Source organism: Passer montanus, unplaced genomic scaffold, assembly GCF_014805655.1.
Source record: "Passer montanus isolate IOZ18808 unplaced genomic scaffold, ASM1480565v1 scaffold28, whole genome shotgun sequence".
Taxonomy (NCBI): domain Eukaryota; kingdom Metazoa; phylum Chordata; class Aves; order Passeriformes; family Passeridae; genus Passer; species Passer montanus.
Window position 1 is genome coordinate 3,279,942 of NW_024367483.1, and position 14,831 is coordinate 3,294,772.

The 14,831-nt window shown below is 46.1% G+C and overlaps 1 protein-coding gene across 3 annotated transcripts in view; it reads right to left on the minus strand.

Annotated features, from left to right (window-relative positions):
• Positions 1-5,477: 5,477 nt before the first annotated feature.
• The window catches only part of ACP6 (acid phosphatase 6, lysophosphatidic), a 9,601-nt gene continuing 247 nt past the window's right edge, over positions 5,478-14,831 (minus strand). For 2 of the 3 annotated variants that reach the window (XM_039713277.1, XM_039713278.1), the window contains exons 2-11: positions 14,697-14,831; positions 13,128-13,256; positions 12,905-13,035; positions 12,190-12,269; positions 11,386-11,473; positions 9,831-9,963; positions 8,990-9,090; positions 7,704-7,799; positions 5,771-5,936; positions 5,478-5,656 (exon numbers count right to left, since the gene is read on the minus strand). In XM_039713277.1, coding sequence (XP_039569211.1) covers positions 5,516-5,656; positions 5,771-5,936; positions 7,704-7,799; positions 8,990-9,090; positions 9,831-9,963; positions 11,386-11,473; positions 12,190-12,269; positions 12,905-13,035; positions 13,128-13,256; positions 14,697-14,831 — 1,200 coding nt within the window. In that variant the 3' untranslated portion in view covers positions 5,478-5,515. Of the gene's footprint in view, positions 5,657-5,770; positions 5,937-7,046; positions 7,226-7,339; positions 7,506-7,703; positions 7,800-8,989; positions 9,091-9,830; positions 9,964-11,385; positions 11,474-12,189; positions 12,270-12,904; positions 13,036-13,127; positions 13,257-14,696 lie in introns of those variants that run through there. The other variant, XM_039713275.1, reaches the window with a different exon arrangement.

Genomic DNA, 14,831 nt, shown 5'->3' on the forward strand with positions numbered 1-14,831 from the left:
GCACTGCAAGGTGCATGGGTTTGAGCTCCCCCTGAGCAGCAGTGTCAGTTGCCAAGGCACTGGGATTATGTCCCTCCCCGGGGACTCTGGATTGGGTCAGGTCTCTGACTGCCAGCACTGAGAGCCTGAGATGGTGGGGAAGGGTGAGCTTTAATAACAAAGGTGAGATAGAAATTGTCAGTGAGCAGATTTTTATCAAGACAGCCCTGCTGAGTAAATTGTTGCTTTGCCACAGTTCTCATCGATTGCTTCCTAATCCCCTGTCTTTTCAAACTTGCCTTTTGAGAGGATTTCAGCAAGGAGGTTTTATGGTCCTGCCTATGAGGAGTGAAAGGCTGGATGACAAAACATGGATTGGGAGTTGAGCCCTGCTCCTGGAGAATATCACCATGAGCCAGATATGGATCTGTAGGCCGGGGTGTGGGCTCTGTGGCTGGCTGTTCTGTGGTCCCCCAGCACTGTATATGGAGTGGGTAATCTGTTCTTCCTTCCACTTAAAATTGTTTTGATGAGTAGTTTCTTCAGAGGACTGTCCATTAGTATGAAAATTCATGTGGAGAATAAGTATTTTTAACATGCTTGTGTGTGAGAATTTTTTAGAGTGAACTGATCCTTAACAGGTGGAAAAATAATTCCTCTTGGTGGCTGATTTACTAAACTTTTGTTGCTGGTGTTATAAAATGAGTGAAGCCCTGCACTGTTGGAGGCACGCAAGCCTCAAAGCCTTCTGTTGTCTGCTTCCAAATTCACCTTTGTGCTGTCATGCAAATTTACGATGATTTTGGGTGAGAATTACTCTTTTGACAAAGTGTAGGATGTCTGTTGTGGTGCTTCCCTCTGACAAGACAGGCAGCATGAAGCACTGGCTTGTCAAGATTTTGGAAAGAGATGACAATGACACAGTAAGTGTTATTTCTGTAGAGCGGAATTACCTCTTCTTTAAGTGGTTGCACAGCTCCCTTTTGAGGACCTTGCATGGGAATTGTTACAATGCAACCTTTTTAAGTGTTGCCACTTCTGCCATCACTCCTGACTGTTTTTACCGTGTTGAACAAAGCAAAGTTCTTGTTCGACATAGAAATGAACCGGAGGTTTTGGGATTTTTTTAAACTGTCGTAGGGCCTCCTGTGCCTGTTAAGATGTTGAATAGCAAAGGATTTGAGGTGGCTGTGACTTATTCTAGGAAAATTAGCATAGGAAATTCACTGTTTCAAAGCCACTGAAGAGTGAGAGGATACATTTTAAACATGCTGTATAATTAAAGTTCCTTCTGTGTCTGTCTAATTTAGGATGCTGGCATTTAGTATTTTAATGAGATTTTTCTTACAGAAAGTGCAGAAGATGTGGTTCTCCTGAGTCCCCATAGGTGCACTCAGTGTTTGCACCAGCAGATGAACAAGAGTTGCTAAGGTCTTAGCTGGCTCCAGTTGTGAAAATGACTGTGTAGATGTGCATAGATGAACTTCTTTGTTTTGCTCTGATTCTACTTCTTCCCTTTTTGCTTTGCAAATGGAAAAGCTTTCTAGCTGTCAGCCTTGCAGATTCACCTGAGGATCTGTAAATCAGGCTCTGTTCCCTCCTGCTTATCAATAGTAACTGTGACTCAGCTTTGGTAGTCATGGTACAGTTGAAGATGGAAAGTGGGTTGCCATTTTTAGTTTTCTCTCCCCCCCCCTTTTTTTTTAAGCTTTCAAATCATCCTCCTCCACCTTTGTTTGAAAGAATGAAATAGACTTTATTCATACATGCTTGGCTGCTCTTCCTCTCTAGTAACATGGGAGGAAACAGTCTGCTGTTCAAATTATCTCATCCCAGATGGCTGCGCAGCCGGAGTGTGGAGAGACTTAAAAGGTAAACCCAGCAGATGGTGAACTTCTGAAACGCGAAGTAATGTGCCTGCTAAATCAAAAGTTTAAAATATTTGAAATCTGTTTGTTTTAAATTAGTAGACTTGCACTCAGGTCATCTGTGAAGTACACTGGCAGTTTTAAGTACTGTCCAAATAAACTCAAGATTTGTACCTGTATCATGGGCTAGCTAATCTGCCAAAGAAGGTGACAGCAAGGAGCCAGCCTTAGGAGTTTAGTCCTGACATCCTTCGGGTGTCTAATGGGCCACATTTTGGAAGACAGATCAGTGTGTGGAGATCTGTTCTGATTTGAATGCTGGTAGTGCTTATGGTACAATACATGTGTCCTGACTCAGAGTAGATGTGGATGCCCAAATCTTTCTGAGGGTAAGTTGAAATGCCCCATTTTTTGTTCCCCCAGAGTGCTGGGACTGTTACAAATAGGGTATATGCAGGGCTTAATTTTGAAGTGCTTTGTGTGTGCTGGTTTTCACTCGGGTGGCAGGACAGGCTGCATTTTGTTGGTGTTCTTCTGCACTCATGATGGCGAATGCTTTCCTTGTGCAGCATCACCAGGCTGCTGGCTGAAATCTGTTCCCTAATGTGATACTTCTTGAAGAGAATGATCCATGATTGATATAGGCCTGTATTTACTAAAATGTACTTCACTTTATCAGCTGGTAGTAATTCTTAACCTAAAATAGTTAATGACACAGGAAAAAAAGTGATGCTGTTTTGTTTGGGATACTGGGAAATTGATGATTTCTGAGAATTTTTATTCCACATTCTCAGGAATGCCTCAGCTATTCCATGCTGTGTTTGCAGTACAGTAGCTCCCACTTACCTCTGTCTTTTGGTATTAAAACTCTTCCACTGTCCAACCAATCCTCTTCTGAAACGATAATTTACACTAGTTGTGGTCAGAAATAACTCCTCCTCCAGCCTGTGGGCACAGCTACCATGGAAATGCTCAGTGGGGTGGACCACTGCATGGGCCAACCACTTTGACACTGAGGGGAAGGGTGAGGCTAGAACAGGGCAGAGGGGGCACTGCAGAAACTCTGCAAGAGACAGAGGAGTAACCTGTTCCCAGTGGTGCCTTCCTCCAAGCCACTGCCAAGAAGCTGTCCTGCTTTTCTGTGGTTTTCTGCTGTTACCAAAATTTGTGTTACCCTGCCTAGAGTGATAGGAGGATCTTAACTGTGTAAAAGCAGTGCCATTTAACAATCCTACCTGCTCTGGAACAACTTGCACTGCTGAGTGCTCTGGCTTGTGGTTGTGTTGCAATTTTTTACCCGGCTGTTGGTCAGTTTTGTTGGGGATGCTCCTAGTTATTATTTATGAGTAGGAATGTGAATTCCTCCTTTTTTGTGGCCAAAATTCCTGATGCTTTTTTCCAAGCAGTCCATGCCTCATGAATAACTTGTAATTGTAGACCTAATATTTTCATCATTGTTCCCCAAATACTTGAAACTGTGTATAAGACAGAGCTTGATTAGAGCAGAACACACTGTTCTCAAGGCGGGGTAGGCATTGATTTTTATATAGTGGCATTATGGTTTCAGGCTGTACAAAAACTTGATGGAAAATAACAATGTTTTGTTTGCTTTTTTGACAGCTTCTAATAGCAGTTCAGTGAGACCTCCAGCAATGTATTTAGCATTCAAATTATTCTGTTCACTGTGCGTGGTGTCAACATGTAATTGTGGTGGGGGCAGGCTAATGAAAGAGTAGGGGTAAAACCAGCCCATTCTTCTTAGGGAAAAGGTGCTGTAGTGCCTCCATCACATATCTGTCAGTGGCTTACATTAAGTGATTTTTTTGCTAAGCGAGAAGAGGTAACACAGAACCTAAATTGCAGGGCCATTTTAAGAAATGGTCCCCCTATTTTAACCTCTATCTATCCCAAAGGAAGTAGGGACCACATTTGATTTACTTATTGAAAAGTGGAGATCTTTTTCAGTGAAATAGTGAGATCGAGTGCACTCTCAGCAAGTTTGCAGAGGGTACAAAGGCAAGTGGTGCCATTTACACAAGAGAAGGACCTGGACAAACTTGAGAAGTGAGTCTGTGAGAACCTTGTGAGGTTCAACAAGTCCCAGTACGTGGTGTTGCACCTGGGTCAGGGCAATCCCAGACATGAGACCAGTCCAGGAGAAGTCATTGAGAACAGCCCTGTGGAGAAGCACTTGGGAATTGTGGTGGATGAAAAGCTGGACATGAGCCAGCACTGTGTGCTCGCAGCCCAAAAAGCCATCCATGTTCTGCATCCAAAGCCCTCTGGGCAGCAGGTCAAGGAGGGGATTCTGCCCCTCTGCTCTGCTGAGACCCCACTGCAGTGCTGCATCCAGCTCTGGGGCACCCAGCACAAGAAAGATGTAGACCTGTACAAATCAGTTCAGAGGAGGCCACAAAGATTATCAGAGGATTGGAAAACTTCTCTTATGAAAACAGGCCGAGAGAGTTGGGGCTGCTAAGCCTGGAAAAGGCTCCAGAAGGACTTTAGGGCAGCCTTGCAATGCCTAATGGGAGGCTTTTAAGAAAGAGGGAGAGTGACTTGTTACATGGGCAGATAGTGATAGGACAAGGGAGAACAGTTTTAAACTAAAGAGGAGAGATTTAGGTTAAATTCTTTACTGTGAGAACGGTGAGACACTGGTACAGACTGCTCAGAGATACTGTGGATGCCCCATCCCTGAAAGTGTTTTAAGACCAGCTAGGATGGAGCTTTGAGCTGTTCAAGTGGATGGTGTCCCTGCCCATGGCAGGGGGTTGGAACTAAATGATCTTTAAGGTCCCTTCCAACCCAAACCATTCTGATTCTATAACTGGCAACACTGTGATTCCTAGTACTGTCTTACAGGAAAAGCTGTCATCTCAGCCAGAAGTACTGCTGTTGGCCAGTGCTGTGTTCCTCTTTCAGCAAGGGCAAAATAGATCACTGCTGCCCAATATCACTGAAGTCGATAGCAGCTCCCCAGACCTCCTTGTTTAGAGCACATTAAGCAGAGTTCACCAAGGTTCTGTGTTCTTGTGCTTGGCCCAGTGTGGTTGTTCTGCCTGTTCATGGTAGAATTTCCATAATTAGAGGAGTGCAGGAAAGAGGTTTGGAGGCTTGCTGTCCCTTTGGAGATGTTTTCTGTGCACGAAAATGCCCTCAAGAAGATGGGGTAGCTAAATGCTATGCAATTAGGGAGGCTCATCTGTCTGCAGAGAGCAACCCTCCAACATGCCAAAAGAAAGGGAAAGGCACAATGGCTTCTGCAGTTTACCAAACATAAAATCAATGTTACGTCAAAGCTTTCAAGTCTGGTAACACAGAGCAAGCTGGGCTTCATCCCACAGTCCCAGCATATGAGGAAGAGGTATGTTTTGTCACATTCCCGATAAGGATGGGCAATTTTAAATGGTCTGTTCTTGCCCTTGCTGTTTTCAGCCTCTCCCTGCTTTTGTGTGGTCACCTCAGAAATAAACTTGAGCCATTCTGTCACGTGGCTTCTTTCAGCCTGCTGCTAACAGTGTAAAGTGACACTGTGCCACCCTGTGTCTGGTAGGAAAATGTCCCCTCATCTAAAATACATTTGGAATAGAGAAGGCTAGCAAGGACATAAAGAAAAATAGTCGAAGATTGTGACAATAAACTAATTTTAATTTATGGCAGCTTAATTATGAGTTAGTTTTCTGATTCCTGTCCACTTTGGAGCACAGGTTACTGTATTCCTCTGGGGTGACTGAGTACTGTGAAAGAACTTCCAGAAATTCTTCGAGTGGGCAGAGACCTGCTTTACAGCCTTTCACCACTTGCTCCTGCAAGGCAAAGAGACAGAATCACAGATATTGTGCACTGCCAAAGCCCTTTTTTCCTGCATGGTGGAACCACAAGCCCAAGATTTGTGGAGGGGACTTGCCACAGGATCTCACCTCTCCACGGTAAGCCACGCGCACAAACCACTCCTTGGAGTGCCGGTGCTGATACAGTTCCAGGGTCACATCTGCAGCATAAGGGGGCCACTTCTCATCAAAGGTACCCAGTGCCAGCAGGAGAGGAATAAGAGTGGAGTCATGAGAAGCGTAGAGGAAGAGCTTTCTGGAAAAAAAATAGAAAAAAAAGACAGACCTGGAATGTCAGCTGTGTTCCTCCATGGACAGGCAGTAGCACTCCTGCTTTTTCCAGCAGGTGAGCACTCCTGTCAGCTGTGTTCCTCCATGGACAGGCAGTAGCACTCCTGCTTTTTCCAGCAGGTGAGCACTCCTGTCAGCTGTGTTCCTCCATGGACAGGCAGTAGCACTCCTGCTTTTTCCAGCAGGTGAGCACTCCTGTCAGCTGTGTTCCTCCATGGACAGGCAGTAGCACTCCTGCTTTTTCCTCCCTTCCAACCCAAACCATTCTGATTCTATAACTGGCAACACTGTGATTCCTAGTACTGTCTTACAGGAAAAGCTGTCATCTCAGCCAGAAGTACTGCTGTTGGCCAGTGCTGTGTTCCTCTTTCAGCAAGGGCAGAATAGATCACTGCTGCCCAAAGCTGAAGTCGATAGCAGCTCCCCAGACCTCCTTGTTTAGAGCACATTAAGCAGAGTTCACTAAGGTTCTGTGTTCTTGTACTTGGCCCAGCATGGTTGTTCTGCCTGTTCATGGTAGAATTTCCATAATTAGAGGAGTGCAGGAAAGAGGTTTGGAGGCTTGCTGTCCCTTTGGAGATGTTTTCTGTGCACGAAAATGCCCTCAAGAAGATGGGGTAGCTAAATGCTATGCAATTAGGGAGGCTCATCTGTCTGCAGAGAGCAACCCTCCAACATGCCAAAAGAAAGGGAAAGGCACAATGGCTTCTGCAGTTTACCAAACATAAAATCAATGTTACGTCAAAGCTTTCAAGTCTGGTAACACAGAGCAAGCTGGGCTTCATCCCACAGTCCCAGCATATGAGGAAGAGGTATGTTTTGTCACATTCCCGATAAGGATGGGCAATTTTAAATGGTCTGTTCTTGCCCGTGCTGTTTTCAGCCTCTCCCTGCTTTTGTGTGGTCACCTCAGAAATGAACTTGAGCCATTCTGTCACGTGGCTTCTTTCAGCCTGCTGCTAACAGTGTAAAGTGACACTGTGCCACCCTGTGTCTGGTAGGAAAATGTCCCCTCATCTAAAATACATTTGGAATAGAGAAGGCTAGCAAGGACATAAAGAAAAATAGTCGAAGATTGTGACAATAAACTAATTTTAATTTATGGCAGCTTAATTATGAGTTAGTTTTCTGATTCCTGTCCACTTTGGAGCACAGGTTACTGTATTCCTCTGGGGTGACTGAGTACTGTGAAAGAACTTCCAGAAATTCTTCGAGTGGGCAGAGACCTGCTTTACAGCCTTTCACCACTTGCTCCTGCAAGGCAAAGAGACAGAATCACAGATATTGTGCACTGCCAAAGCCCTTTTTTCCTGCATGGTGGAACCACAAGCCCAAGATTTGTGGAGGGGACTTGCCACAGGATCTCACCTCTCCACGGTAAGCCACGCGCACAAACCACTCCTTGGAGTGCCGGTGCTGATACAGTTCCAGGGTCACATCTGCAGCATAAGGGGGCCACTTCTCATCAAAGGTACCCAGTGCCAGCAGGAGAGGAATAAGAGTGGAGTCATGAGAAGCGTAAAGGAAGAGCTTTCTGGAAAAAAAATAGAAAAAAAAGACAGACCTGGAATGTCAGCTGTGTTCCTCCATGGACAGGCAGTAGCACTCCTGCTTTTTCCAGCAGGTGAGCACTCCTTTTTATTCCTCACATTCAATGACTTTCTGAACCAGTTTTTCACAGTGCCATCAAGTTAGAATTTGTAACGATTAGAGGAGGAGTTCTGTGCTGTACCTGGCCTTTTCAGCTGGATTTGAGGGATTTACTGCTGCTTTAATATTCTTCTCTAAGGTATTGAACAGGAGGCCAATACTCATCTGAAGCATTTCTCTAGAAAAGAAGCAGAAATAAATTTACTAGTTTTAAAACTTTCATACAGTTATACATGAAAACTTGAGAACCTGCCTTTCTCTTATTATTTGATCAGCTGCATTGAGTCTAGCTAAGAACTATGAAATGCAATTAATATGGCCAGTTTTTAGTTCAGCTTGTGTGCACCACTCTAATGTGACTGCAGATTGGGAGGAGAGAGGTGTTAACAAGCATGAGGTGTGGCCATGTAAATAGCAGTCTTTGTTCTCTAGTTGTTTTGTTTCCCTGGTATGGTTTTTGAGTGCATGGGTTTCATCTAGGGAAGATGACTGCAGCAAAACAGCAGCTGAAGTGGTTGGGGTCTTTGGTGAGGAGAGGCAAGACTCAAGAAAGTGGCTGTTATATTTAAAAAGTAGTTTTTATCCTCTTACTGAACAGTGAGATGATCTTTATACAATATCTGGTGGGAAGAAACTCCCTCTACCTAATGAATACATCAGTGGAAATGGAAAATGTGTGTGACACTCTCCTGGGTGTTGTGGGAATGGGGTAAATCAGTCTTTCATTACCTGAGATCTCTAATACATGGTAAGAAGACAGTCCTATACTACCACCTGAGAAGAGCTGGTGATTGTGGCAGCTGCAAATGAATCTGAAAGGAAAATGACTGCTAGGCTAGCAACTCAGCCAGCCTTTACAAACAACTGTGGAGGAGGTAATTAGCTGCATGTAGCAGCAGATTCTCTTTGCAAGTAGTTACATGTGTGCAGGACCTGGCATCACTTTTTCCGCTAGCGCCAGCGCTTCTCAGCCGAGCTGTGCAGGTGCCATCCCTGGGATAAGCTTCCCAGGCTGGAATCTGGACTGTACTTGTGCAACTGCAAGGGCAGCCTCAGGGCACGGGCTGGAAGCATCTCCTCCCTTCTTTTGCTTTTGCCACTGGTTCACTTAAAACCCCTGTGGCAACTGAGGCCTTCACTGCCTACCTCAGTGGCATGCTGGTCTCCTCAGTGTGCACTCCTTTTTCCTAGGACTCAAGGCGCTGAACTTTACACTGAGACGGCTGAGGCACAAAACTCATGAGTGGGCTCTGGTGGGGGAATGCAGCAGCTGGGAAAGCATTTCTGTCTGCTGAAGTAAGCTGGTTTAGCACATCCACCCCGCGTAAGACAGCCGCTGAGGCCAGAGGCATGGACACAGGCAATCACCTGGAACTGTCTTGCAGAAGGAAAAGCATGCAGTCAACACATCGGCGCTCCACTGTCTGCTGGAAGCTCTTCAGCACAGGGCAGCTTGGCTTATTGTGCACCTGGAAGGAGGAGATGCAGCAGAGTGGTAGGGTTTGACCCTTTCTGAACCCAGCCTGAAGACACATGGATGACTGCCCACAGAGAGCAGCTGCTCATGTCACACCTTTTGTCCTACAGTATTGTACTACAATACTCATGTGAGGATTTTTAGGATTGTTTTAAACACACAGACTTGCTCTGAAGGATGGATGTTTGTTCTTTAGGATCCAATTCTATGGGGAGTGTAACACATTGAGCCATTTAGCTGGCAGACCAGTTATCATTAACTTAGTTATCACTAACTTGCTGTTAGCTCCAGCAAAAAAGAGGAACCAAGGAGGGGCAGAAATGTGACCAACTTCCTTCCGGTAGCAGAAGCAGTCTGGCTCACATGTAGTGTGCTGGAACTGGGATTTAGATGACTGTTAGGTGCTGAGTGCCAAAAAAGGGAAAGCACTTTATAATGGGGAAGCAAGGCCCAATGCCTCTGTTAGCTCTACATTACACTTGAAAGAAATACTGGATTTCAAGGTAAGAACGAAAATACTGGAGACAAGTCTTCATCTATCCTACAGCAAGGCTGAACACACAACCTGCTTTTTCAAAAGGCTGTGCTATTTCTATAAGCATTCTGGGTTGCATAGAAAGCTACTGGAGAGCACAGTGTAGTATCTGTGGGTGTTGGCACTGTGATTTCTTCCATGTGCATGGTAAGGGGATGTTTCTTTCTATGACAGTGCAACAGAAAAGCTCAGCTCACCTGTTCAGCAAAAATGTTATCAAGGAGGACAAAAAAATCCAGAGACTCATCATCATTAATGCCCATCCTCTTCTGAATTTTTTTCAAGTCATCAGAGATACCTGGCTGGTGCATAGCATTCTCTGACTTATTCCTGTAAAGGAATTAAGAAAATCAAAACTTTTTCACACACCAGGCTTTCTATCTTTTGTTTTTCTCCTCACCCAGCCCAGTGGAGTTCCCCCATATCAGTGAGGGGTAGAAGGGAAGCACTGCAGCATACTGAGGGATTCCTGATATTGGGAGTCTGAACTGCAGAAGGGACAGATGCTGTATCTAGATTTCAAGGATTAGAGCTGGCTCTGCTCTCACAAAGGCGGGAGCAAAAATTAAAATGAGATGTGAACACTGCAGAAGTGCCTCCCATAAGCAAGGGCTCTGTATCAGCTAAGAGATCTGGTCATACTGGAACAGTACAGGTCCATGTCTTCAGGCAGTAGAAGAAGCTGCCTCATGGAAGAAGCAGCTTTGAACTGATTGCTGTATGGTGTGGGAAACAGGAAACACCTAGATACTCGCTTGTAGTTTAAATCCAACTTTTGCTTTGTTAGAAGCCATTTGCATCTTTATGCTGCTTTAAATGTTATTTTAAAAAATGTAGCTGAAAATATCCGTGCTGGCCACTGTAATCCCTAGGTAGCCTGCAAGCTGAGGTAGTGCTTAGTGCAGCTCAAAAAGTCTACCTTGATATGGTCACAAAAGGTGCAGTTGGTGTGGGCAGAGGGGGGCAGGGAGCAGCAGACTGCAGTTTACTCCTTGTTTGGACATGTGATGTTACTGAATATGCTGCTTCTAGGGACTGTCACCTCACCAGTGTCTAGACCTATCCTTTGCCTGCAGAGTCAAGCATTGCACTGTGAGCTCTTGCAAGTGAATTCTGACAGCTTTTGAATTTTGGGCAAAAATATGCTAATGTACAATCTAGCCAAACTATAATATATCTGCCTCTCTTTTTCATTTTCCGCCCTGTGCCCAAACCTGGCACAGGCATTTCAGAGTACTTGATTCCACAAACATGAGTGTTCTATGTAGGATCTTCCTTATTTCACTTCATTAGCCTTCATTAAATGTGTCAAGGCTGAGTATTTTTCAGTTTCTTCAAGGTATGAATGTGACGGGAGTGTTGAAATAACCCCCAAACCAAAAGCTGAATATAAAAAGGAGGCCCAATATGTTCACACTTGAAAGGCTTGTTAAGGGATGTAGATGACATTAATTCTGCCCTGCAGCAATGCTACAGACTAGCTGTACATTAGCTAGTAATGAATGTTTGCTAGACAGACTAAATTAAACTGGTCTTTCAAGGAAGAGTCTCTATGTTATTTTCTTCTGCTGCCACTGCCTGGTGTATAATTCCGATTACCAAGTATTTTATACAACCAGCTAACCATTCCCAAAGAACAGTAAGTGGTAGGGACAGAAATTGGGGAATGGGAAGAAAATGTGCTGTTGTAAATTACTACTGCTGAAACGAAACAGCAGTGAAATCATACGGGGAGATATTGCTGGCAATTACCTCGTCAAGTATTTCAGGCGCGGGCAGTTCTGGTAATTGGGGTAAAGCATTTCAGAGCTTGCTTCATCAGTGACAATGACAACAGGTCCTGTGGAACAAGAAGGGAGTTTCTGTGATCAGTAGTGCATCTGTGTTTCTTTAGACTGCTTTATGTATGCTTTGTGCTCAAGTCCAGTGTTATCAACTAGCAATTTCCCCCGAGCTATCACCTGCAACACAAACCACTGTACTTGTTTCTGTGCAGTTATTTCCACAGGGATGCCTGCTGTGCACCTTGTAAAGCTTCCCACTTGTGTGTTCATTTTTCTTAGCGCCAAAAATTAGTCTCTGTGTCATGAAGTGTAAGGAGCTCTGGCAAGCCACTTCTACTTGTTCGTGGAACTCAATGTGGAAAGAGCAGATGTGAGATCTTTAAAATGCAGAGCATATTTTTAGAACAAGTAGTTACCAACTGCAGGATACAGGTGAAAGTTACTCCAGATACTGAACTTGTATCCAAGATACTTGGGTTTCCCTGAGAAACCTTTTTCTGATGTGTGAACTTTTTGCCTTCTTGATTTTGAAGAGGGTTAACACTAACCTTCTCAGCAGGTCTGAAAGAACAGCGGAAAGATACGCAAAGAGAGGGAACAAGTGACAAGCTGGTAAAGAATCTACAGGACAAGGAGAACTGGGGAAGGGAGCCAAGTGCAAAGAACTGAGGAAGAAGTAACAACTAGGAGCCAGAGAGAGTTAAGATGCAGAAGGTGTGTGCATCTAGGGAAGACTAAGCAAGGAAAGACAGTGTTCAGAAGTCTCCCCAACCTTCTTTCTGCTGTTGGTACAGCCCAGCTAGCACGCAGCGTGTGGACTCCAGATTCCGGAAAATATTAGTGGAACGGACGCTGAAAAAGAGAAAGCAGTTTGTGAGGCAGCACCTTCTCCTTCATGTTAACGTGGCTGCAGCTGGGGAGGTCTTGCTGGAAGTGAGGATTCCGCTTCCACCATGGCTTTGGAAATCTGTGGTGGGACTCATCTTTTGTCACTATAGATATCTTAGGTAGACACCTATAATCTGAACAGCCCTTTAACTGCATGTCAGAGATAGTGGAGATAACAAACTGGTGCTTCTCTGGTGTGATTTTTTAATCTCATCCTAAGCCAGATGCTCTCAGCATTACTGATGTGAGCAGCAGGGGTTGTTTCATCTCACTGAACTTCAGCTGTTTGCAGTGAGTTAAAGTGTGCTCCAGAAATGCCTGTTTCTCTTCACTCACCACGGAAGTGCAGAACAGCACTGCCAATGGCTCAGCCTAGGTGAGATGAATCTGTCCCTGGCATCACTCTCAGGACTTCTGGGCAATTGGATGCTTTGTGTCATGAGAGATTTCTGCTGCCAGGCTCTGCAGGCTGAGCAAAGATGAAGGCCCAGGGGGGCCAGACAGTTTGATGTGGGGTGGAGAAGGCTATGCTAGCCAGAGTTTTCCCTAGCACAAGGCGGGAAGAAAGGGAAGGTCCAGGAGGGAACTGACAGACTCACAAGACCTCAGCAGGCTTAAATGTTGGTGAAAGAAACTCGACTTCTTCCATGTAGTTTCTCCTCAGCCTCTCCCCCAGGGCAAATGTCTGCTGCATCCCCACTTTTGTCAGCTGTCCTGCGACTGCACCACCCTAAGAACAAAGAGAAGGAGAGGTCTCCAGTGGACCATGGGAATAAAAAAGTCTATGGAGCAAAGAGGAACCCACCAGCAAATACACCTCACCTTAAAAACAGTCTTATGGTATTCCTCATCCAAGGATGAGGGGGGTTGAGGTCCTCCATTTAGGTCTGTCACCACATAATCAAATTTAGTCTTAGCAGGTACATCTAAAAGAGTGGGATGCCATTCCATCTGTTTCAAAACAAACAAACAAAGTGCTTCAGTGGAAAACTTTCAAGGGCATTAAACCAAGGACTTTTAAGAGCATTAAACTAAAGTTGGAGTATTACAGTGTGCTGTCTTGCCAACAACACAATACAGAGACAAAGAGAAATGAGAGTAGTGCTGCTCTCTGGATTTGCAGATCTGATGTGCAGGAAATGCAGTACTAGCTTTCCTCCCCTTACAGGAGGAGAATCTGTAGGAAATCACAAGTGCTGCTCTTTGTTAGACATCAAAAAGCTGCTGTAGGAAACTACCTGAGCTAACTCCTGCTGGCTCCCCAGGCCAGCCTGGTGGAAGCTGGGGGCGCTGGATCCCTTGTGGTAACACTGAGGCAGGAGCCACACCTTTGCTGATCACCCACTGTGAGGTGCACAACTTGGCCTTGGAGTAAAGCCTCAGGATGCCCATCCCTGTATCCTGCCCCTGAGGGCTCCCTGTATTTGCAGCAGTTGTTCCCTCTGCTGTCATCTGTCCCACTAATGTACTACTGCTGTTCCACTTTAAAGAATTACAGAATTAATTAGGTTGGAAAAAACCTCTGAGATCATCAAGCCCAACCTGTGACTGAACACCACTGTGTCAACCAGACCACAGTGCCACGTTCAGTCTTTCCTTAAACACCTCCAGGGACGGGGATTCCAACACCTCCCTGAGAAGCCCATTCCAATATCTAATCCCCCTCTTTGTGAAGAAATTCCTCCTAATGTCCAACCTGAATCTCTGAGGCACATTAAAGACTGTCTCCTCTCATCCTGCTACTTAATCCCTAGGAGAAAAGCCTGACCCATAACTGGCTGCAACCTCTTTTCAAGAAGTTGTAGAGAGTGATAAGGGCACCCCTAAGCTTCCTCTTTTCTAGACCAAACACCCCCAGCTCTCTCGGTTTCTTCTCCTAACACTTGTGCTCCAGACCCTTCCACAGGTCCCTGGCCTTTCTCTGGCCTCACTCCAGCACCTCAATGTCCTCCCTGAATTGTGGCCAGGTCCATGGCCTTTCTCTGGATTCACTCCAGCACCTCAATGTCCTCCCTGAATTGTGGGACCAGAACTGGACGGGGACAATCCCTGCCCTGCTCCTGCTGCTCACTCCATGGCTGCTCCCGGCCAGGATGCCATTGGCCTCCTTGGACCCCCGGGCGCACCTGGCTCAGTTCAGTCGCTGCCAAACAGCACCCCAGGCCTTTTCCCACTGGGCTGCTCTCCAGCCACCCTAACCCAAGCCTGTAGCTCCCAAATCCCCATGCTTTCCCCTCGGAGATTACTCTCGGTATGGCCTCGGGAAGGGGAATAAACGCCAAACCACCAGGCTGCCGGGAGCAAGGCAGGAGCTCAGAGCGGGCACGCCGCCGGCTCGGCTCGGGGCACCTCCGCACCACCCTGCCCCGTCCCGTCCCGTCCCGAGCTCACCGGCTCTGCCCCCGGGATCGGCCGCAGCGGGGTGCGCGCCCCGTGCCGGAACACGACCTGCACCAGCCTCAGCTCCAGCTCCCGGCGCCGCCCGCCCTCGCCGCCGTCCCGCCCGGCCGCCGCCGCCGCCGCCCG